This window comes from Merops nubicus, unplaced genomic scaffold, assembly GCF_000691845.1.
Source record: "Merops nubicus isolate BGI_N331 unplaced genomic scaffold, ASM69184v1 scaffold14062, whole genome shotgun sequence".
In the NCBI taxonomy this organism is placed as follows: Eukaryota; Metazoa; Chordata; class Aves; order Coraciiformes; family Meropidae; genus Merops; species Merops nubicus.
Genome location: NW_008591647.1, coordinates 1 through 23,711, shown reverse-complemented (window position 1 = coordinate 23,711; position 23,711 = coordinate 1). Strand labels below are relative to the sequence as shown.

The 23,711-nt window shown below is 42.5% G+C and overlaps 1 protein-coding gene across 1 annotated transcript; it reads right to left on the bottom strand.

The window, feature by feature from the left end:
• Positions 1-551: 551 nt before the first annotated feature.
• Positions 552-22,970, bottom strand: SYNRG (synergin, gamma; the record flags this gene model as incomplete). The annotated part of the gene is given in 13 exon segments (XM_008950334.1): positions 552-683; positions 1,687-1,722; positions 2,169-2,279; positions 5,057-5,205; positions 5,481-5,577; positions 6,307-6,360; positions 7,093-7,256; positions 7,613-8,218; positions 16,637-17,463; positions 17,465-17,573; positions 20,002-20,064; positions 20,243-20,361; positions 22,834-22,970. Coding segments are annotated over 13 exon segments (2,604 nt in total), but the record flags the coding sequence as incomplete, so codon positions are not given.
• Positions 22,971-23,711: the final 741 nt, after the last annotated feature.

Below are 23,711 nucleotides of genomic sequence, written 5' to 3'. Positions count from 1 at the left end.
AGTATAAATAGACAATGGCTCTCCACAGCCTCATTCCTTCTAAGTCAATAATTCATTCTGCCTTGAAAGTTGCTGTGACTCGTGCATTGTAACAGCAGAGCAGCAAATATTTAAAGAAAAAACATCATGGTCCATATACCAGAAACATTAAAGAACAGATTTGTTTGCAAGGATGTACTTCAAGTATTTAAGTGGTCACCTCTGTGCACACCAGTCCAGCATTTTGGTTTTCCTTGGGAGCCAGCTGGTCCTGTCTCAGAGATTTATGCCCTTGGTTAGCAGACCAGTTTCTTACAGACTAACCCCCTTTCATCTTGGGGCAGACTGAAATGCTGCATTCTTTGCCACACTACATTTTTTTAGGGTTCTTTCTGAAACACTGTCTGTTTCCAGAGAAATCCTCCACGAGCAGTTTGTAGGTGACAGTGGCTCTAACCTGTGATGGTACCGACACGTTTCAAACACCAACCACACCTCCAGGCTCTCCAGGCCAGGTGCCCCAAGTGTCCTGCATGATGGGACCCCATTCTCTGTCTTCAGTGCAGCTGCTTTCACAGCAGGTCTGGCAAAATGAGACCTGGAGGCTTTGGCTCCACACAGTTGATCCAGAAGTTGGCACAGCTTGCGTGGTACTGGTGCCCTCCATACGCCAGCTTAAAGTTATCTGTTTCTGAATTAAAGGCCTAAAACAACAAGAATTGAAACAAGTGTGACAGTCTCATCTCCCCCATCACCTAGAAACTAGAGTGGAAAATGGGTGCTGCACAGGTATCACCCCTGAATGGCCCAGCATGGCAGGACCCTCTCGCTCTGGGCAGACCTCCCAGTTAAAAAATACTTGATTTTAATCTGCAGAGCTTTTGCAGGTGGACAAAACCTCCCACCTGACTCACACACTCCCTGCTGTGCCCTGTCCTACGGAGCCACTGGAGCAGCACCTGGCCACTAACTCACCTGGGCTCGTGCATCTTCTAGTCCTGCCCCGTGCCCACAGGGGAGCAAAGCTTGCTCGGGCAGCCAGCAGACAGCTACTGCCTTTATGTCCCTGGCACACAGTTTGCTGTGATTTAGGCAGGTGCAGTTCTTGATATTAGTGTTATTTCAGGCTGAATTTGATCTACTTTCTTCTGCTAATTGAATCTGATTTACAGCAGGGGCTTCTGGATGGAGCGTGTGAAGCCATGAACAAGCTTGAAACATCCCCACGTTTGTTGCTAGGAGATACTTTCCAATGCTTCCTAGCTACCTATTGAAATAAAAGTATTCTAACCCTCGTTCCCCACACCCTGGATTTCCTGCAGAGATTTCTAAAAATGTCTACTACATATAGCCAAAAGTCAATACTTGTAGCAAAGCCCCCTCTACAGTTTCCCCCTTCTGCAGCAGACACCCAGGCAGCTACAAATCCAGAAACTCACTGCAGTGAATTTTCCACCACACGACAGAAGTAGCACGAAACCAGAGAGCTATTCACAAGATACAAGCATGCAGACAAGACAAAGGGGAGACTCTGGAGCATGTTAGTTGATCAGATCAAGTGTTAACGGTCACAAAAAAATGACTAGAAGAGGAGGACTAATGATTGGTACAATTGAGAATGACAGCTGAAAGCCAGTCAGCAGTTCAGCCTTCCACACTCAACTAAGAATGATTCTATAAAGAGTATGTTTTGTTACAGATTCATACTTTTCTAGGAAGCTCTTCCACAGGTTTCTCTTCATTCTGAAATAACGTTGAAACCAAAAAGTCAGCAGAACTGCCAATGAATGTTAAGGGTTGGCATGACCCTGTAGGTACCCTGGGATTCCCTCCCAGCTATGCTAATTGTAGCAGTCCCCTCCTGGTGATCCTCAGAGATGCATTTCTTAAAGAGAAGTCATTAAAACATTTTTATTTAAAAAAAAAAAATAGATACACTTTTGAAGTGTTAGTATCCCAGTTTCTTCCCCATTATGAACAGTTTAGCTCAACCCTTCATCCACATCTGTGTCACACCCAAAGCCCAGGGAATACAGGACACTGAGGCCCATCTACAGGTCAGACTTTGCCTTGGCCACTTCCAGTTATAAATTATAGCCATGAAAAAAAATTAAATGAGTCCAAGGCCCAAATTAAAGTCCAGACTATACATTGAAAATGAGTTCAGCAGCAGAGGCTGTTATACTTACTTTACTTCTTGAGTCCACGTTTAGGAGGCACACTCCACAGGCGAGATCTTGGGCGTTTTTAATCCCTGGGCGCAGCATACAGGAAGAGAAATCCAGAGAGTTCTCATCTGGCTGAAGAAATGAGACAATAAAATTTTCAGTGACTGAAAAAGTTTCAGGCATGATAAGAATTATTGATCTGGTCACCACTGAGAGCCCCAGTGTGACAGCAGGGCGAGGTGACAGGGATGGCATTTTACATCCTCTCATCAGCCGGCGCGGGATTTCACCCAAGCCATCAGGCTGTGGTTGCAGCTCTGTGCTGCCATCCCCACCCTCTGCATTCAAAACACTCCAGCTCTTGAAAAAGGGTTCCACTACAAAGGGAAGAATTCTTAAGTCCCACATTCCCACATCAAAAGGGGAAGAAACTTCTGAGGTGAGAGCCCAGGCGGTGGCTGCTCCGTTGAGGGAGATAAAGGGAGGGATGCAACAGCTGTTTGTGCAGCTGGGAGGAGCCCTGCAGGGCCAGCAACGCTGCCATGTGCCAGCAGGAGGGGGGGTCTGCACCCATGGTCCCTGTCCTGAACAACCCGTGACTGCCTGCTCAAAAAAGGGCAGTTGTTTTTCTTTAGGAAGGTTTTTCTGAAGCTGGAATGTGGCAGAGCGGTACAAAAATGGGATATTAAGGTTAAACAAAGCACAGAAGGATTAAGGGCACCAACCATACACCAGCTCAGGTTAAAGAGAGGCAAAGGCTGGGGGAATAAGCCTGCAAATAAGTAATAAATTAATATAGTCACTTTTCCAGTACGTAATCTTACATTTCAGCCAAAAGATAAAGGATAATTCAGACTTTGCATAAGGGCACAATCAAACTGGTGAAGTTTTGCTTGAAGCTAGCACTGCAAAACCAAACAATCACCAGAAATGCAAGAAGCTTAAAAAAAAATATGGTGTGGTCCTAGAACACATGGACTCTTAATCCACACTCTAGATTCTGATCATGCTTCCCCTCCGAATGGCTGGAGAATAATTGGAATCTGGAAAAAAACCACCCTTTAATCTTTAAGTAGATCAATCAAATTAATAAAGGCACTCTAATATTTGTTTACCAAATGCAGGAGTGAAGCAAATGAGAAGGTCATCCTGTAATTTGCAGTGAAAAACCACAAGGCTGCGCATAAAATTACCTTGTAACAAAATCCTTTAAAAGATAAAATTAACCTTTCCAAGCACATGCCTCTGAGCTAGAATACCTCTCTGCACTTAATTGGCATCTCTGCATCATTTGGGATCCATGACTGGTAGGGTTCCACACCTCCAGAGCCCCAGTGGAGAAGAGGAACAGGGAGGGAGGATTCCTGGAGCTCCTGGAGTCCCTGTCTCTTCGATAACTCCAGAGGCACCGTGTGTTTGTGCACGTAAGAGAAGTCATTATTCACAGCTCCTGGCATGTTTAGAATTTATCTGGACTTCTGCAGCACGCAGAACACGTGGCCAAGCTTTGGACCTTAAGGTAATCCCTATAATCTTCCAAGGAGAAGCACTTTAAGAACTACATTTTAATCCACTCGCTTAAATCAGGAGCAGATTCTGATAGCTTTTTGGATTGTTCCTGTCAACAATGCCAGAGTTCAAGCAGATGAATCCCAGGCTATCAACTTCATCTGCCAAGCAGTAATATATTGAAAATATAAATTTCATACCATGACAGGCTTTGTGCAACACAGGACATCACCAGAAGTACCTGCTCGCCACTGCTGTTTGTACTGGAGAGGTCTAAAATGTGTAAAAGGTGTGTGAAAAGGGACTGATTGTTTATAATACCTGTTTTGCAGGGAATGACAGTCAGCTGAAGATGGGTAGTTCAAGCAGAAAGCAAGGACTCTGGGCCTTACTTACAACCAAGTGTTTATTGGGAAGAAAAAGTCTTTATTGGCCACAGCTGCCTTGCAAGAAGGAAGTGAGAAATGGAAATGTCCAGCAAAAACATAACCACGGGCATGATCTGCTTCCTGATGCTTGATGTGATGCACTGACACCACCTAAGAGCTAGAGACTCCTCAGGTATCTACAGAGTTAAAGGGATCCATTATGCAAGATGGTGTCAAGCACCTAGAGACACATGATTTCCTAAAAACATGAGAGTTTTGCCATAGTTAAAGTAATTTTGCACACAGTATCTCCTGCAACATCCATACATGAAAAAGTGCAAGGTGTTTAAAGGCAAGGTGGTTTCCCTGCTTTCTAACGGTGTGTATTCTGCACTCAGCCCCAGTTTGTCCCTCTTTTTCCCAGTTGCTTTGCAGACCCTTCCCATGGGGGGCTCCTTCTCTTAAAGGCCACCCCTCAGACAGTCCCTCACCACCTCTCCTTGGAACACTCACTCAGTTGTGTAGAAAGCTCTCAAGCTCCTACCAGACTGCCTTGGAGCAATGGAGCTTTTCCTGGCAGTTGTACTCAGAGCAGGAAAAGCTATTCAGTCTGTGTTGGGGACCAAAACAAACTGAGGCATTTCCAAAGGCAGAGAGAAAGGAAACCAGTTTAGTTATTCCTGTGTTGCTACATTGTGTGCTCCTGCCCTGTGAGCATTAAAACTAATTGCAGGGATGTTACAAAGACAAGACACATCCACAATAGTCTGGCTTCATACAGTGGCTTAGATTTTACTAAGCTTCCCTTATTGGAGAGGTCCATGTATATATTGGATATCAGACAGTAAGAGAACATCATGTTTGCATATAAGTAACAGTTTTCTTACAGAAAGCATTAAACTGGATTTCACAAATAAATGAATTTCCATTTTGTGAAAGAAAACTACAAACTGTAAGGTTAGGACACCCTAAATCACTTTACATAGAATCAGGACATCTCTGCTAATAAAAACAGCTTATTTGTGGTCTTACCGTTAAAGCAGCAAGTGACATGAAGCTGATGAGGTTGTTCCACACTTTATCAATATCCTTCAGCAGTTGCTGGAGTTTCTCACTACAAACAGCAGTTGCTTTGATACCCAGTTCAACTCTCTTTGTTACTCTGTAGACTTCAACAACCCCTGTTGATACAAAGCGCAGGGGAGGATTGCAGAGAATTTGCAGCAACCACAGGTTCCTGAAACTGGAACTCAGAAACAGCCCAGGGCAGGCATGGCAAACATGGACAGTTATTTCAAAGTAGGAGTTACATTTGTTTAGCTGAAGAGTTACTTGTTATTTCCATGCAGGCAAAGATCAAGCTGAAAAATAATCCCATTTTGGAAAGAGTGATGATACATTAGTGGTTTTCAGAGGAGAGTTTTCAATGTAAGAGACATGGGAAATGAAAACATACCCAGTAAATATTCCATGCCTTGAGCAGACTGGATAACTTCAGTGCAAACAGATGAACTACTTATTCCATTTAAGGTGTCATTTGCTTTCTTTATGACCTGGTGAAAGTGAATTTCATAAAATAATGGTATTATCTCCCGTAAAATAATTACTACAAACAAGACTGTCCCCAACAGGAAGTGTTATACAAAAAAGGTGGCAAATTAAGTAAGAAATAATCACAATACTCCATCACGTTTTTAGATATTCATGCTGTAACTGTAAGTAGATCAGAGGAAAAGTGTGAACACTTAAAACCGTAAAGTATTCCCCTGAATATTTTCATGACCAACAGAACAGTGGTAGGAGTATTCATGCAACACTATCTAGTTTAATAATAGCATTCACAGTTTTGGCTGCCTAATACTCAAAAGCAAAGAAGAAATTTTAAGGAGAACCAACGTGGCTGTGAAACATTTGAGGCCCAGTCCCAGGAAGCTGATGCCCCATTACACACAGGGCACATTCCACATGCCTGCTGCTTGCAGGCAGTGCTGGGGAGCCAGATGCTGGCGTGGGTGCCCCAAACCATGGGCCAAACTGGGCACCCTGAACACAGGAACACCATGGTAACCTGTTAACTTGGAAGTTTAGGCAAAAGCCAAAACTAGTCACAAATGACAGGGAGATTAGGACAGGGTCTTTAACTTCTGCTGCTGACAGCTTTGGGTTTAAAACTGTGCTCCACTCAGGCTGATTCACAGCCCTTCTGTGCCTGCATGGTCTTAAACCCTGGATGAGGTGGTACCTACAGGAGGAGGAGGTGTCTGAGGAGGCTACACACTTACCTGCAGGGCACTCTCCAAGCATCTTTGCCATTCATAAGCATACCTCTCACTTTCCTAGCAGAAAGAAAAGGACAGTCTGAGTCTGTTCCTACCCACACTTCCCTTTCTCCTGTCACAACACAGAGCAGACAGGTACTGGAAGAATTTTGCAGAATAGCTATTTAAACTTCTAGCATACCTGTTGCTAATTTTTCTCCCATTCTTTAAATACCCTCTTTGCACCTGAACTCTAAAATTTGGTTGCTGGGAGTTAGAACTACTTTCAAAAGGAAGAAGGTCTATGAATAGGTAAAACATCTGCACTGCACATCCCTGCTCCTGACACACTTCTTGCAGGTCTGCAGTTCCAGAAACCGGGATTAGCAGAATTTAACCTGAGTCCTTTTACCATCAGTTCTCAAGATGAGCAAGAGAAATAACTACCACAGCCAAAAAAGTTAAGTCATTTCCCAAAGCCAACAGTCTCAGTGCCAAAGCTGGGATTATATTTAAGGCATAACTAATTTGCAGTTTACAAGCTTGGGCTGCAAGGTCAAGTGATTCTGACTGACTTTCAGACAACAGCATTTTCTTCCCCACTTCACAAGGCTTCAAAGTCAGGAGAGAAGAAAAGTCCTTTAGGAGCATTTTCCAACCAAAACATCTAACCTTACCCAGATGCCCTCTTAGAATCCTACCCTAAATACAAAGAGCTGAAGTCCCAAAGAGCTGGGATACAGAACACTCCTCGATACCACACTGAGTAGAGTCATACCCAGTTTGCTTGTACTCCAGGTAATTCCTCACCTCAACCTCTCCAGTCAAGTCTTTGTATTTGTCTCTGATGACAGGCAGAGCAGGCTTCTCACTCAGAGTATTTGAACGATCTCTAAATGGCTGTTCCAAAACTGGTAAAGGTGAAGAGCGACTTATTTCTCGGTCACCTAGGCTTAGGCTCCTTTTATGAGACCCTAAAAAGTTAGGATATAAACCAGTTAACTCTTTTACTGACAAAGGCACAGGCTCTTTAAATCACAAAGTAGCAGCAAGTGAGGCACTACTAACTCCATAAGAACAAAGCCTTCTATTTACTCAGCGACTGGAAAGAATTTCCCCAGTCCTTAAATTCTTACAATTTTCAGGCACAAAAATGTTTTTCTTCTAGGAAAAGACCTGCTGCAAACACAACAGAAATCCATGAGAAGATTCAGCTTGTCTCCAGTGGCCTCTGGAACAGTGCCCACTGGCTAATTTATAATTTGATTAGAAAAATGAAGGTTTGATAAGCACATGCACGCTGAGCCTCCTCCACCCTGGGCAGGCTTACCTTGCACAGACAGGTCAAAGGTGGCCAGTTCACTCTTGATCATTTCTTCACTGGATTTCACCTTCCCTTGGGAAGTTGCCACCAAGAAGTCAAACTTGCTGATTTTTGGCTTTTCACTTTGGAATTCTCCAAAGTCATCTGCAGATTCTCTTTGCAGTTCAGAAGAGACACCACTAGCCAGGGAATCTGTCTCTTGGTTTGTGTCAGCAGCTCCTGCTGCTGCATCCTGTGCTTCTGGTGATGGTCTTGCAAAATCACCAAAGTCCCCAATGTCATCGTCACTGGGACCGCTGGGTATTGCTCCAGAGTCCTTAAAGTTTGCAAAGGCTGGGAAGGAAACATCCTGTAAAGCATCCTCACTAGAAAAGGTTGTCACTTTGGAAACTGTTGTCATGGTAATGTTTTCTGAACTGCCAAACAAAGTCTCCTTCTTCTGAAGGACAGAAGTAGCCGCAGAGGATCCACTTCCTGAGGACTGGACAAAGGAGGAGAGCTTCTTGCCCTGATGAATATCTTCTTTGTCGGACCAGTCATAGCTTGCCAGGCTGCTGACTGCAGACCCACTGTTATAGCTTCCAAATGGGGCACATTTTAAGTCGTCTAGATCTGGGAAAAACAAACCCCTACAATTAGAAGCTGAAGTAAAAACATTAATCTATCAGCACCGTATAAAACCAACACAACCTGCAAGAGTCTCAAAGAACTGTGAGAACACACACAGCCAACTGTTGTTTCTGTGAGGCTTAAACTTGAGTTTGCACAAAAATAATCCAAGAGATAGCCAAGCATTTAACACAAACATTTCTCCATTTAATAAATGTAAGGCTTGACCTTTGAATGTCGTCTTTTAAGCTGAAAGTCACCACCCCACTACGGGCAGTGAAGAAACACTACAAGAAAAGCAAGGTCCCCAGAGAGCCCAGCCTGCACAGATCACTGCTCAGCTCTCTGATGCTGAATCTACAATCCAAATGTAAACACCAGAACTCAAACATCTTATCGCATTATTTCATCTTATCAAAACCAACCACACAGAAGACTGGGCTAACTTCTCCATTCCCTCCCACAAAATATGAATACACTTTAATTTTATATTCATGCTTTGATACAAGTAACGTATAAAAATGTGCTGCAGGAATTTTTAAACGCCAGGAATTCTGTTGAGGCTTATCAGGGTTAGTGCAGAGCCAAGCAGCTGATGCTTCCAACTCACAGGTTCCAGGAACGACAGGAATATTGCAAAGACCTTGTTTCAGCTCTTACAGACCATTTATTCAGTTAAGTGTAGGAAAAAATCCAATTATTTTGTAGAAAGCTCCAAACATTTATACTCACCTGGCAATGATATAGGCCAATAGGTTCTTCTCAGTGCCAGGGATGGGATCTAACCTGGTGGCTTAGAGCAGAGCCAGCTCAGGAGCCAGCACAGTGACCAGGGTCTGCTGGGCTCTGTCCACTATTCACTCAACTGATCTTTCACGTTTAGCCTGAGATTGATCTGTAGCGAAGGCACAGAGAGCCAGGGGCTGGGTAGTTTTCATTAAAGCATTAAAAAAAAAAAAAAAGAGCCCCACTATACTACATTTGGCATTTGTTTTCCAGCATTAACAACTGTCAGTTTGGATTAGACATTCAGCTGCTGCTCGGTGCCTAGGGTCAAACGGGCTCGAGGTGAAGCAAACCCAAACCAGAAAATACATTCTCTTAGCATCACTTCAGCTGAGTCTCTCCTGCTAAACACGATGCTCTTAACTGGCTGCCACGTAGCAGCAGCAACTTGGGTTTAACACAGCCAGGGTGGGAACAAGCTGACTTTCCAGCTGCCCTCTTTATTCAATCTGGCCACCCCAGCCTGAGATTAAAGCATTTTAACAAAGCATTTCTGCCTTCATCTATTCATTTTAAGGAAGGGCAGAGCATGCCATGCTTTAGGCTGCTTTCCAGGCATGACCCACATACAGGACTAATTAAAAAGTCCACCAAATACACGATATAATGACAGTGTTTAACAGCTACTCCAAGGAAGGCCCTTTGCGGCGGGTCGGCGAGGGCGGCCCGTCATCCACCAGACCTGAAGGGATCGTGTCCTGCAGCTGCTGCATTTGCACATGACAGCAGCTCAGTAACAAACCTGAGTGCCTTGCACATACACAGCAAGCTCTCAAAGTGCCAGCCGAATATTAAATCTGTAGAGCAAGCAGTTTGCAGAAGGGTAAACAGAGGAGCGATGAAATCACCTGCTTATGGCAAAACTGAGCAGAAAGAAGGCTCCGAGGTGAAAAGGAGCTGACTTGCAAGGGATCAGTAATTTATCACAAGAAACCACACCTTGTGCTCTCAAATAGACGTTTTTGTTTAAAGGAGTTAAATGAAAGCTTCACTAGCATTAGAGAGAGTGCCAGAACAACCTCCAAAACGTTAGCCAACTGTAATTAATCCTGAGATCTTGAAAACACCACAGTGTACTAGGCAACCTTTTTTTTTCAATCTGTGTTTTCTCCAAAACTCAGCAAAGATTTAAGCCCTGGTATTGTTTCTGTGTTCACCAGGAAATGAAAAGAAAGAGTGATGACCCTGCTGTGAAGATCTGCAGCATCTATTGTGAATGATTTCTGCGATGGCTGGTAGGAGCTGGAGCTGAAAGCACATCCTGAAGGAGCAGGTCAGCGTGCTCCTCCTGCTCCCACCCCGGCTCAGGGACAGGCAGGATCAGCAGCAGGCTGTGGGGGGAATCCTGAACTCATCACGCTTCGCCTGCAATCAGCAGGACATGGCAGGGAAGGCAGAACAAGATTTTAATTATTCACAAGCTAAGATTCAAGCCTCTCGACGTGAATTCGTGCAGACATGAAACCCATCTGCACAGGGCTGAGATGAAATGTAGTAGCTTAGTCCTGTACATGTTAGTTATTTGGATAGTTGCAAAAGGATTGCTCTGGTGAATAAACTTTCCTAAGAGTATTATATTACAGGAAAAATATTGTGCTCAAAGAAACTTTACAGCTAAAGCAGTCCTAAACCAATCTATTAAAAAGCATGAAAAACAAGAGTGTATGTGGAACTGTCCATAATCCCAGGTATAGTAGCTTGGATAAGAATTCTTATTCTATTGTAAAAAGCTGCTGTTTGGCTGTGCCATGCACCGTGCTCCACAGAACCACTTGCCACACGTTAGAGGTTTTGGAATGGAGAAGGAAAATCCCAACCTTTGCCATAGCTACGCAAAACAAAGGGCTCCTGGGAGCCCTCCCAGATTGGCCGTGTGAGGAGAGCAGCTTTCCCCCCTGCTGGGCAGGGCAGCAACTCGCCACCAGGCTAATGAGCAAAGAACGGTTTACATGTGAAAAGCACTTCCCAGCTGACCCCGGAGAGCTCCTCCTGATGTGGCTGTCTTTATTACCGGCAAAAAGATTGTTTTATTAACCAATCCTCCAACAGCCTTTTTCTTAAACACCACAGATACGTGTAATGAATAAAAAAGCTCCAGTTACAATACTGCAGCTCTAGCCTCTGATGGAATAAAAGCTTCATTCGTTCCTATCACAGTCCAAAATTTAAGAAGGTGCATGTGCATCAGTTAGTATTTTTTCTCAAAGCAAGAGATGATTAAGTGGAAAAAAGAATTCCTTCTAAATAAGCATTCCCAGTTGGTGAAGACAGATGCTACAGAGTTCCCACATTTCTTCCTGGAGGACACTTCTGGGAAGAAAATGCTTTGTTTGGGGGACATGTAGTATTCTGTTGTAGGGTTAAAAGTGATTTCTTAGTTGGCATTTTTGGGGAGCATACAGGGAGTTCCCTGCTGAAGCAAATCCTGAACCAGTTACGCACTAGGAAACCCACAATCCTACCACAAGAGCCAGATCAATAAAATACAGTGAAATGTATCTTCAAACCCCAGTATTCCTTAGTAATCTCAGTAGCAGTTCTGTGGTATCTTTCAGAAATGACATAAGATTTGAGTTTAGTTTTGCTGTTAAAACCCAAAAGCTCTTACTCCCCATAGAGTTCAAGGCCCACGTCATTAGCACCATCAGCTTTGCACTGGGGAGACCATGGAACACGGCCCAGGGTGCATGTGTTTGTTAAAATCAAAGATGGATCCATTCAAATACCACATAACCACACCTTTTTCCTTAAAAAAATATTTTCTAGTGGGCCTAGAATGGAAAAAGTGATCTTAACTGTGTCTTCCTGGAGCGCAGCAAGTTTCCAAAAGCTTCAGCAACCAAACCCAATTTGTATCTCTTCCAAAGTAAAAGGTTTGAAATATTTACTGTTTACTTTCCATCCATTCTGAACTCTAAAACCTTAGTCCAACCTGCCTGCTCATCACCTGGGGACAGCAACAGCTACATGAGCCAGCCACACTGCTGCTGGAGAGAGGGAAAGCAGCAGCTGCCAAGGAATGCACAGGAGAACACCGACAGAGGATGAAATACAGCTCAAACACCATTTCCCAGTGTTATCTCATCTACAGAAGAACTGTACATCCTTCATTGAAGCCAACTATAACAATTTATTTCATCTACCAAGGATTAAGTTATGGCTGGAGGCAATTTACAAGCTGAAGCCTTCAATGTCAACAGCTTAATCATTTAAGGAAAACTCTTGACAGCGTTAGTGATATTCTAAAGCAAACTGAAAGAGACAGTTCAGAAGGCTGTAATATATTTGGTGATTTTGACCAACATGGGAGACTTTCAAATTTTTATACTTCAGTTTACATTAAATTCCAATGGATAAACACAACTCGGGTGTCATTTTTTGGTTGTTAGGGTGATACAGGCAGGGACAGTGGGACAGGCACCACCTCCTCCCCTTGCCAGTGGGGCTTCCCCCAGTAAAGGTGGAGATGAAACAGGAAGAATACAGAGGGTCGTACATACTGCTGCTACCTGTGTCAGGCCCATCAGCAGCCAGAAAAATCCAAAGCCCATTTCTCAGCTAGTGAAATCTGGAGAGGTGTTAATGCTAAAAGGAGTGACTCAGTTCCCTCGTGCTGAAGAACAGCAGCATCAGGTGCTGCTAAGGTGGAAACCACCAACAAAGCTGCCTGTAAGATAGATTAAAACGAAGGGAAAAGCAGAGGAAAGCCTTCAATTCTTTGAGGAATTAAAGAATTCGGTAATTATTTTAAAATTCTGATATCAGCCACGTTTGACAGCAGAATGAGCCCCCCTGAGCTCGCACTGGAAGCAGACAGCTCAGCTGGGTCCTGCAGCAGCTGCTGCTGGGCTTGGCTGCTGCTCAGGAGCCACGTCCCCACCCTCTGCAGGATAACCAACTGTTGGGAAGCTCTTCTACTTCCAGAATTACACTAAATGAGAGCAAGTGGGTGAATCTGACTGTCAAGTCTGGACAAAAATGTAATAAAATACAGAGCTGTGAACATTACTCTCCCTCCTCCAGGTATGATTAGCTGAACAAATACTAATAGCACGAGCCTTGCTGAATTAAATCTCTCAGATTTACGTTCAAGCCTTCAGTATAAAAAGCTCAAGGGCTAGGCATAACCTCCTGGTTCTCCACAATGAAAGAAGGGTGGTGTTTGTGTCTTTTTATTTTAATTTTGTTTTTTCCTTTTAAAATCTCTCAAGATTGGTGTAAAGAAGAAAAAACATATTCTAGTTTCTGGTCTGTTTTTCCTCTTGTGGCAAAGAGCTACAAAAACCCAGTTTGCACTGGCCTAATGCTTTAACTTCATTCCATACCTCCATTATTTTCTGCTTGTTGCCTTGCCTGCTAATCTGATGTGAATCCCAAACTGTTACTGACCCAAGATTTGGAGGAATTCAAGTGACATAACTCCATGGCACAAATTTGCAGCTGTCATTTGTGTTTGACAGTTTCAATACTTTGGAAAACAGCAGTTCCCAATCAGGAAAAGGAAGCAGGGCCCTTTATTTTGGGGCACCAAACTCACTCTAGATTTGTTAAATAAATATCAGACTACTGTTTAATGGACTCCTACTCATACAGGCCTAGACAGTGACACATTTTCCAGCTGGTCCTCTTCACAAAGGCTTATCATAACCTTGGCTGGCAGCAGGGAAATCCAGATGAGGAGACAACAGGACAGAGAGAAACATTTTTTCTGTCTTCAGCCTGAACTATTATCACACCCTCAAAACCAACTCACAGAAATGACCCTGCCGTCCACACATTTCCTCTACTGAACCTCAAAAAACTGCTCTTTTGAAAAAATATTCTTTATCTTGGTATGTAAGGTTTCAGAAGTGCTCAGGGAGCGAGGGCACAGCGTTGGGAGAGGAGAAAGAAGCTCACCCACACTGCTCTGCACCCACCGCTGCTCTGCAGGAGGAAGGCACCCGCCAGCTTAAGGGGATACTATAACTTTAAACTTTGTGTTTTTCAGGAAAAAGAGATGCAATTGCTGGTTTGCAACAAATCACACACATCCCCACATTTTCAAAATATGCCAAGATAATATTTATTAACACAGCAGGACTTACAGATCACGAAAGATAGTGATACACAGGAGCTCGTAAGGGCGTTACCAGAGTAAAGCATGCAGGTCAATACTTGCAGCAGAGAGATATCAAAGCAGATCTGAGAAGGCACATCCACACAGGAAATGTTTAGTTGAAATTAGACATTAGAAAAGCAGAAAAAAACCCTGAAGTTGATTAAAATATACAGAGATCTCCAAGAATGCCAAAGGAAAAGGTACTTTACAGCTCTGTAAGTGCAGCAAATGGATAACCCTTTGAGAACAGCCTGGCGAGGGGACGCTCTCGCTGCAGAGTTTGGCAGGACACAGAGCAAATTAGCTTTGTGTAACAGGACTAGGTGCTAATTAAAATGCTTTTATCTCAGAGTGAAACGTAAATTTAGTGTAAAAGAAGCAGCCTGGTAGAAATGAACAGCATGCAGCCAGTGCTCAAAGGGTTATACGAAGTAAATGCAAGAGAAATCAGGCAACATTAGTATAATTTCCTTCCACACAAAGAATTATAGCAAAGTTTAAAGAGACAGTATCCCCTTTGCAGAGAGCAAATCTGAAAACCTTCCTTCCCTCAGAGACCAAAGTCAGTCATATGGGAAGCAACTCAAGGGGTTCTTTCTGCTTCCCAACATCAGGAACCTACCTGGCTATACCTGAAAGCTACACAAGGTGAAATCTCAGAGGATAAAGAGCCCCGATTCAGAGTGTCAGAAAAGTCACATCGTGTCTGAGCACCTCTGTCCCACTGCTGCTTCGTAGAGGTGTGACATGGTGCTTGCAAACATACAGCTCCCAGTGACTAGCCTCCCATTTCTTAGCAGTGAGGACGACAAAGGGATACTGTCCCTTTTTGACATTAGATTTACAGATTGGAGAAAATAAAGAGGAAAAAAAAACAAAACCTGCTTTCTAACTTTATGTAAACTGAAAAAAAAGGACTTGAACATCAGCAGCTGATAGCTTGAAATGCATCAAACACGCACAAGGGAACACAGAGATATCCATAACAGATCGGCCAGAGCACGCTCTGCTACGAAATCCAGACAGAGCTAAATGGAGTAACACTCTCCCTGTGGAAAAACAGCTAGCTTGGCACCGTAGGAGAATACAGACTTGTTTAAGTTTAATAAAAATAGCTTCTAATTAATACCTCAGAGTTCAAAAGTTTAGCAACAAGCACATGATGGGCTAACCCCTTTAAACAAACCCAAAAAAGTCTTTCCTGCCCCAAACGGCAATTATTAATCACTGATTTCGGTGGCAAAAGCTCACGTCCTGTAGAAGAGCTACATAAGTCAAACTACCACCAAAAGAGGCTAGAAAAATATTAGGAAAAAAGTGCTTTCAAAACCAAAGTAAACGTTCAAGAATACACTGTAGGTGCTACGTTTTTGACAGCTCGCTCAACTTGGAGTTTTACCAAGCAGGAATATGAAAATTAAACCTCTTTGCTAATAAATTATTCCTGATATTTTGTACCCTGTTATAGAGCATTCCCACGTCAACGTTGGCAACTTAATCCTCTCCCCTACTTAAAAATATCTAATGCAAAAACTACAGTACTGAGTATTTTCTCTGCCCATATCTGCAAAAACAGAAGAAATATTTCGTATGGAAATAACGAATTCTTGCAGTAACAGCTTTTACGTGTCCAGTTCATGTGCTCCTCCTGCTCAGAAAAGCCTTTGACTGTGTAATACGAGTTGCCAGAACACAGTAATGGTTCCCAAATTACTGAAGGCCACAGAACATTTATCTACATCTTATCTCCCTATGTACATGTGAGAAGAAAAAGCAGGACACTTGGGAAGTTGGTTCTACGATATGCGATCAGGTCGGAGGTGGTCAATCCGCTCCCTCAGGAGCACCTTCAGAAAGGGAAATCAAAGAAGGTGAAAACCTGATCAAGTCAAAGTCCCATGGTTTTAAACTGAGGCCCAGGAGTTACCAATCACGAGACGCACGTACAGGCCCTCTGCACAACTATCCCAACGAGGGAGCTAACTCTAAAAAGTCTATGCAGCACTTCTACTTGTGCTCCTGCAGACTACTGGCTGGGCAGATGAAGCCCCACCATAACAGGAATACACTGGTGTTGTTGATGAGACAGCTCTTCATTAACAGCACAAATTAATGTTTTGCCACCCTTTCAGAAGCACAGAGTGGGTTAATTCCCCAAGCCAAACGCTTTGTCGAAACCAAGAGATTAAAGTGAGGCTCTGCCATTCATCTTGCTAATATAAATGGAATGACATTGTTTGCATTAGAAAATTTTCCACTCGAATCCCTTAAGTGACAACAGCTAACAGGTACCAGTCATATGATGTTGTTAAATCTGAAAAATAAACTGGCATGGAGTTCAAACTGTTCAATCTATTTATAGTCTTCCAAGGCAAAAAACAAACGCTGCCCTGCTGAGGGGCTGTTGGCAGGTGCCCGGGCTGAGAAGTCTTTCACTACCCAAAGACCAGTGCACAAGACTGGAATTTAGCACACAGAAGAACACTGAAATCTCCATCCCCTACGTTACCAGAGCAATCTAACCAGTTCCTCACCTGCTGCTGGTGGATGCTGGCCACTAACTGTTGGCAAATCCAAAGAGCTATCAGACATGACATGCTTAAGATCTCCTCCCACATCAGCCAGTTTCATGTCAAACTGAACAGACAAGGCGTCTTCAGAATCCTCCTTGCCAACACTGCTGCCACCAATAGAAGGGAGGTCCAGAGACTTCACCGAAGCAGAGTCTTCTTTGGCCTGCTTGAAAGCTGCAACTTTGTCCACCAGGGACTTATCTGCGCTGTTGCACGTGGAAGAAAACTTGTTGGAGTGAAAGTCAGCAAAATCATCATCGCTCTTCCCTGAGGAAAGCGTGCTGTCCTTCGTCTCCTCAAAGCCTGCCCCGGAGCCCTCCAGAGAAAGCTGTTTGAAGATATCATATTTGGTGGGTGTAGCAGTGGTGGCAGAACTCTGCCCACTCTTCCCCGTGCTGGCAGATGAGCCAGGCTGAGGAACAGGACCGGCCTCTAGCTTAAGTGAGTTGTACTTGTCATCTGCTTTTTGTTCGGAAAACCCACCGCTGTTGTTGAAAGCCATAAAATCTGCAAAGTCGTCTTGTCCACTGGCTGATGGGCAGTTAGAAAATTCTCCAAAAAGGTTGAACTCTCCAAAGTCATCAGCTACGCCTGAACTTTTGCTGGGTGCAGGCTGGGCAGTGGTAGATGGAAGGGGTGGTGGAGGAAAGGAGCCCGATTTTGACGTATTGAATGCAGGTGGAAACGATGGCTGCTTGTTTTCTCCAGCAGAGGAAAAGAGATCCAAGTCTGCTAGATTCAAAGAGGTCTTTGCTTGTGTTTGCTGTTTTGACTGAACGGGCAGAGAAGTAAGTTTTGTCTTTTGGAGGTGGCTCTAATGGTGAGATACTGTCAGCGGTTTTAAAATCTGTGAAACCATCATCGGGTCCTGCAGGCTTGAAGTCTGTGAGGTTATCTCCTGAGAATGAAAACAACAAAAAAACCATAATAACACACAAACAGATACATCATACTCACACCATGCAAGCAAGCAAATTATTTCATGCAATGTCAGAAGTTTTTATGCAAACTATTTCAATTAAGACCTCGGGATGCATGTAGAACTGCAGACTCCACTTCTACACACCACACAAGTTTCAAGGTCAGCAATTCTAACATTCATTCCAGCAAACACGTCAGCCTTTAAATAGCCTCAAAGTCATATTAAATTCCCTCTACACTGAGTTAACACCAAAATGCACTATGACCAACAGATTCAAAAGGTGGTCAGTACTGTCTCATTCAGCTTCCACCTAAGTTGTTTTTCCCACCTCATCCTTCCTGTGTTTGCCAAGCAACGAATGTCATCTTGAATTTCACTTAGACCAATACAGTATTTGCTTTCTCTCAGAAGCAATTCTGCCTCTCCCTCTGAAATATTGCTCAAATATAGTTTCTTCATGGGGCAGGAGCAGAGGGCTGAGACAAAAGCAACCCTGCTGGGAAGCTGAAAGGGGAATGGTGGAGACACCAACCCGACTTGCCTAACGGCAGGAGGTATTTTTGGAAAAAGCAGCAGGCAGGGCACACGCCTGTCCAGCCAGCCATGAGGGGCAACCCAACGGGTGGCAGGGACACAGACTGGAACAGAAATGGCAATGATCCTAACGTCTTGGCTTAGAACATTTTTAAGCTCTCAATTGAATCTGACACATTTTCCTTCTGCCTGTAGTGTCCAGTGATCAGAACTTCAGTAAGCACAGTATAACTGAGGCATCGTCCAGCTTCTGCTAAGACTGATTCCAGTTTTACCAAGAAGCTTGGAGGCAACTTCCACATGAAAGTGAGCGTGATTAATCGTAAGATGTGCACACCTCTAGTTCAGCTACCTACTTCAGGTAAGACTGTGCTGTGTAAGGACAATTTAAACCTGATTAAACATTAGGCAACAATGTTTTAATTTAATTTACATTAAATATTTTGGTGTACTAATGTTATGTTTCTTCCTGCTCGTACACAATTTTTTTACAGAGCAATTTCTTTTGAACATGAAAAAACGTGGACTTGTTTAACCCATTCACCAGCACGTACACACTTAGACTACTTGCAATTTTAAAGTGTTGATGTATACTTTAAGTGCCCAATAAACAGATTTTGTTCTATTTCAGAAGTACACTGCTAACGTTTAATTCTGAAGCTACCACACAATGTCATACTTTAAATTAGTTGAACCAAGATTTAAAAGAACACTCTTTATAATGGTAGTAAAGGACCATGACCATATCTGCCATAATCCTTCATCCTCTCTCCCCTCCAAGTAATTCCCTTGTCCCAGTAACAAATATTAATGAAATTGCTATTCATTATCAAAACTAAAACATCACAGCAAACTAAACTTACTGATGAATTGCAAGCTTTTCCATTAGAAATGTAAGCTGGTGAAAGGGTTAAGAGTGGTCAGACCTGAATAGCAGGTAAATATAGAAATCTTCTGTAGTTTAGAACATATGTGGAAAGAGATAAAATGTTATTTCATTTCATTGCATGCTTTTAATCCTGAAGGGGTGCTGAGCACAAAAACCTCACTAAACATTACAGGAGTTTCAGAAACTCCATCTCTAAAATCTTTCTTTCTTTGAAACAAAAGGGATAGGAGTGAGCTCAGGTAAACAGATTTATTCCAGAATCCAAAGTTGTTTTCTAATAATGGAACAACCTGCTGGGTATAACACAACTCTGTGGAAGTCAGGTTAAGTAAGAAATAAATTTATCTTCTGATCTCTCTGCTGATAATATATGAAAATTAGTAGAGTCAGAGATTTTTTTTTTTCCCCCCATTCAATTAAAAAGATGAGATTACCACATCATGCATAAATGAGCTGGCCATAGATGGTGCCAGAAAAGGCTCAGGGAAACTCTGCTTTTGGAACTACACAGATGCTGCACCTCAGATGCCATCCAGGTTTTACTTTTCTCAGTCAAAACCAGTTAAAACACAAGTTTCAATATAAGTGATTAGATTTACTCTTAGAGAACCAGGGACCATAAAAAGTAGAAATTCTGCCCTAACAACAGAAACAAGTTGCAATTTTGACCAGAAGCATCTTCTTCTGTCTTCTAAGACTACATGACTCCTTAGATAAAGCAAACAAATACCAACCTAATTGTTATTTTAAAACAAAACTCAGAAAAACCCAGAAGAGATGTCAATAATCTAGAAATACAATTTGTAAATTGTTCCAACAGCATCTGATACTATTTTTTTTCAGGATAATTTCTGCTGTTTAGAGAAGCAGAAGCAACATTATTCTACAACTCTAGCACAGGAAATTCTGCAACTCCGTGAGAACAGCTAAAAAAATATAATGAAAATATGTTGAAACAGCTCCAAAGAACATACTGCTTACCTAAATATTTGCTCTCTGATGGTTGTTCTAATTCACGGAAAGCACTATATTTGTCTCCACAATCTAGTGAGTATGAGAAAAGAAATATATTTACATAAGGATATTAGGAAGTCATACCGTAAATTTTATATTGGCATAATTGCTCTGATTTTAAATTATTAGTATGTTATCAATGTGAAAACCAAGGTATATGAAGTATGACAATAAACTGCTCGTAGTGGTTGTCTATTTTTTCTTTTACCTCCAAAAGTAGCTGTATTTTCAGAAGGCTTCTCAGCTGCAATCCCTTTAAACACAGCATACTTATCAGTCGACGAGAGCGTCTTGTTACCTGGGAGCGGCATGAGTAAAGGAGGAACACTAAAAGCAAAAGAGATAAAAGCAAAGTTCCTTAATGTATCCGTAAGAAAATCTGTGTTTCCAGGTTTTATTTAAAAGAGCCTCTTATTATCACTACACAATTTGGATCACTAAACCTAAGCTTGTACCCTAAAGAGTTCTTAAGAGGAGACGTAAACTACCTCGACAGCAATTAAGACTAAGAGCATGTGAGCAGGCAGCCCAGTAGCTGATGGGTGAGTTTGCCCTTTATCTCACCTAATTGTATTTCTTCAGGCCAGAAATCAATTTTCCCCCTTCCTGATTCTAAATTGTACTAAAACATGAACAAAACACTCCAAGAGTTTACACCACAAGCATTCTCAGCCCAGGAAACAATCAGCACACAGACACACCCCAGAAAACTCTGCTGTTTAATTTATCTCTTTGCCCAGGGCCGTGTAAGGACAATTCTCCCAGAGAGAACTAGCTACAGTAAAGAGTTAAAACTCCACGTGATTTTACCAGCTCCATACCTTCAGCTTATCTCCTTTGATTACATTTCATTACACGTTGCAAAATTAAGAGAATAAAGCGGAAGCGCTGTTCAAAGGGAAGGAAAGGATAACTGCATTTTGGTCGGTGCAAATCAGCAAGTTTAGGCAGCTATCTAATCAGCAAAATGAGGATTACTCCAGAGTTACACAAGTAGATCTTTTTGCACATAAACACACTGTACTGTATATAGTAAAACGGCCATGCTAACACCACGTTAGCAACTGCTGCAAGATTTAGGAGACATTCTGCAAGAGCTTTACCCGCCCTCCACACAAGCCCCTTATCAGACTTTGGCAGCTCTACAGAACAACATCCTTTACATATGAATGATGCGTTTTACCCCCAGTTTGTGTCATTCAATACTATGCACGTTGAAAACGTGAATGAATTTCTGGGGCGTTCTTCGGCCTGAAGCAAGAATCTTTCCGGAGCCATTTAAATCTCCTTATCAGCAGGCTCCAAGCAACACACCAGCCCAGCGCTGGCACACGCCTGCTGACGATGGTCTGCGACCTGCCGAGGGGCAGAGCCATGTCAGAAAACACAGCTTATGGGAAGGTAATTAAATTTCACATCCCTGCAAAACAGGCTGCTAGATAGGCGATCTCGGCAAACGTACCAGTTCCTCATCTGTGCTCCACAGATGGCTTTTTTTAAAATAAAGCTCCATAAGCAATTAGATTATCGTTCATTGTAACATCCTGTTCAAAACTGAATGCTTTTACAACTGCTGCAGTGAAAAAGCAACACCATTTTTGTTTGGTTTTTTTCTTTTTTGTTATGATCCCCTAACTTCCCACTGTGGAATTTACAGACGACATTCAGAGAATCACACATACCTTCAGACAGCTTTAACTGTAAAATGACATCTAATAGAAAAAAAAGATATACTTAAACCAGAGATCTCCAGATGCACATGGCACTGACTGACACCAGCAAAGTTAAATTTCTTACCCAGAACACCACTAGACACGGTGTAACAGAACGATGTGTATTAGGATCCCCATCTGATGTCCCTGCTGAGGAAGCAGCTGGTGATCAGTGCTTACCTGGAAAGTGCTACTTCTCTCTGCTGCTAAGAACAGTCACTTCAACACACCAAAAACCTGTAGTCTACACACAGACACTTGGGAGGTACAGGAAAGTTTGCCGTGTGCAGGAAAAGGAAACAGCACTGAAATTTTCTAATCACAGGACTTCGAAAGATTAATTGTAAACTCTCAAAGGGAGTAAACGTGCTTGCTTTTGTTACACAAAATTTGCCTGGTCTGGGATTACATTTTGGCAGTCTCCCAAATGAAAAGCCAAGATTGCTGGAGTCTGAATGAGACTGCAGTTAAGATTTATAGCCAGTTATCAAAAGCTTAGGCACTGGCCACAGAAACAATAGAAATAAAACTTCTGTCCACTGGAGTTCTTGGTCATTTAAGAGTGTAATGTCATAGTCTTTGTGTGAAATTTGGAGTCCATATTGAGGGCATGAAGAAAGACCTTGATGTCAGCAATTGGTTTCTATCAAATCCAATAAACATGGGTCATACCTTTAATGGAAGCACACAGCACTGAACACAGAACTCCTCTGCCCTGGCATATTTTTTCTGAGCAGCTTTATGTAAGATTTTTGCCTGAATGCACAGTATGAAGTAAGTTTCAACTGCCTGTGCAGTAGTATAAACACTTGAAAATCTATCTCCATACCTTGTAAACTCAATTTACCTCAGCATGATGACTAGAACACTAAAGAATGGCCAACCACCTCTGGCACATCAAATGCCATTTTTGATTCAGAAAGCCTAATTGTAGTTGTAACGACCTTCAAAAGAAACTGTCAGAGTAGAAGTAGTCAGGTGACAGGAGAAAATTACAGGCTAGAAAGCTACCCACAAAAGAGGAAAACATTTCATTTCTTAGAAGAGTTCTAAAATACTGAAGGGGTGGAAATCCAAGATCTGGTACCTGCTCCGCTGCTGTGAAGTGGCTGCTTTGGAGGAGCCAGCTACGTCCCCTTGGAAATCAGGAAAGGAGTCATCCAGGGAGCCAGACTTTGAGGCATCTTGAAACTCCTGGAAGTCATCATCCTCTGGTTTTACTACCTGAATTACAAACAACCTATAAATTCCTATACTGTGGTTTTTTTCAAATTGTCATCTAGCATGAAAGCAGTTCAAAGAAGCATGGTTGACTTAAAGAGGGAAAAAAAAATAAAAAGAAAGAAAAAAACCTGTCAACATTAGCACACAAAAGTAGCCTGGTCAGTGTTTCCATTTCACCTGCACCTCACCCAACCCAGAACACACACAAGGTGCACAGGGTTACAAGTAGCATGCACAAAGAACAGGTGAGGAACTCCACTCCTTTCACATTACATGTATTATCAATCATAGCCATGTACTCTTTTAATACAGGACAAACGGTAATAATTTAAATCAACCAGTAATTGAAAATCAATGAACACAGCAAAAGCAGCAGAATTTTTTCCAAAGAAGGATGAACTGTATCTGAAAACAGCAAATTTTATCCTGCTCATAATTTACAGCATTGTCAACCAAAGGCTTTCATAGTTCTCTGCTACTCCTGAAAACTATGACTGGTTTTACCAACTAATAGTCTGTTGTGTAGATTAAGCTAAACTTCCATTTTATGTGCATTACAAAACATGAACTACAACTAAAATTCTCATTCGATGCAATCAGTGTCTAATGGGGAACCTCTAATATCACCAAAAAGAAACAGAGAAAATAAAATAACATCTTTAGTGGCGTGACTTCATGTTTTCAGCTGTCACAAGCCAGCTCCATTTTTTCTGTTTACTTGAAATCCGCTCTCACTACATG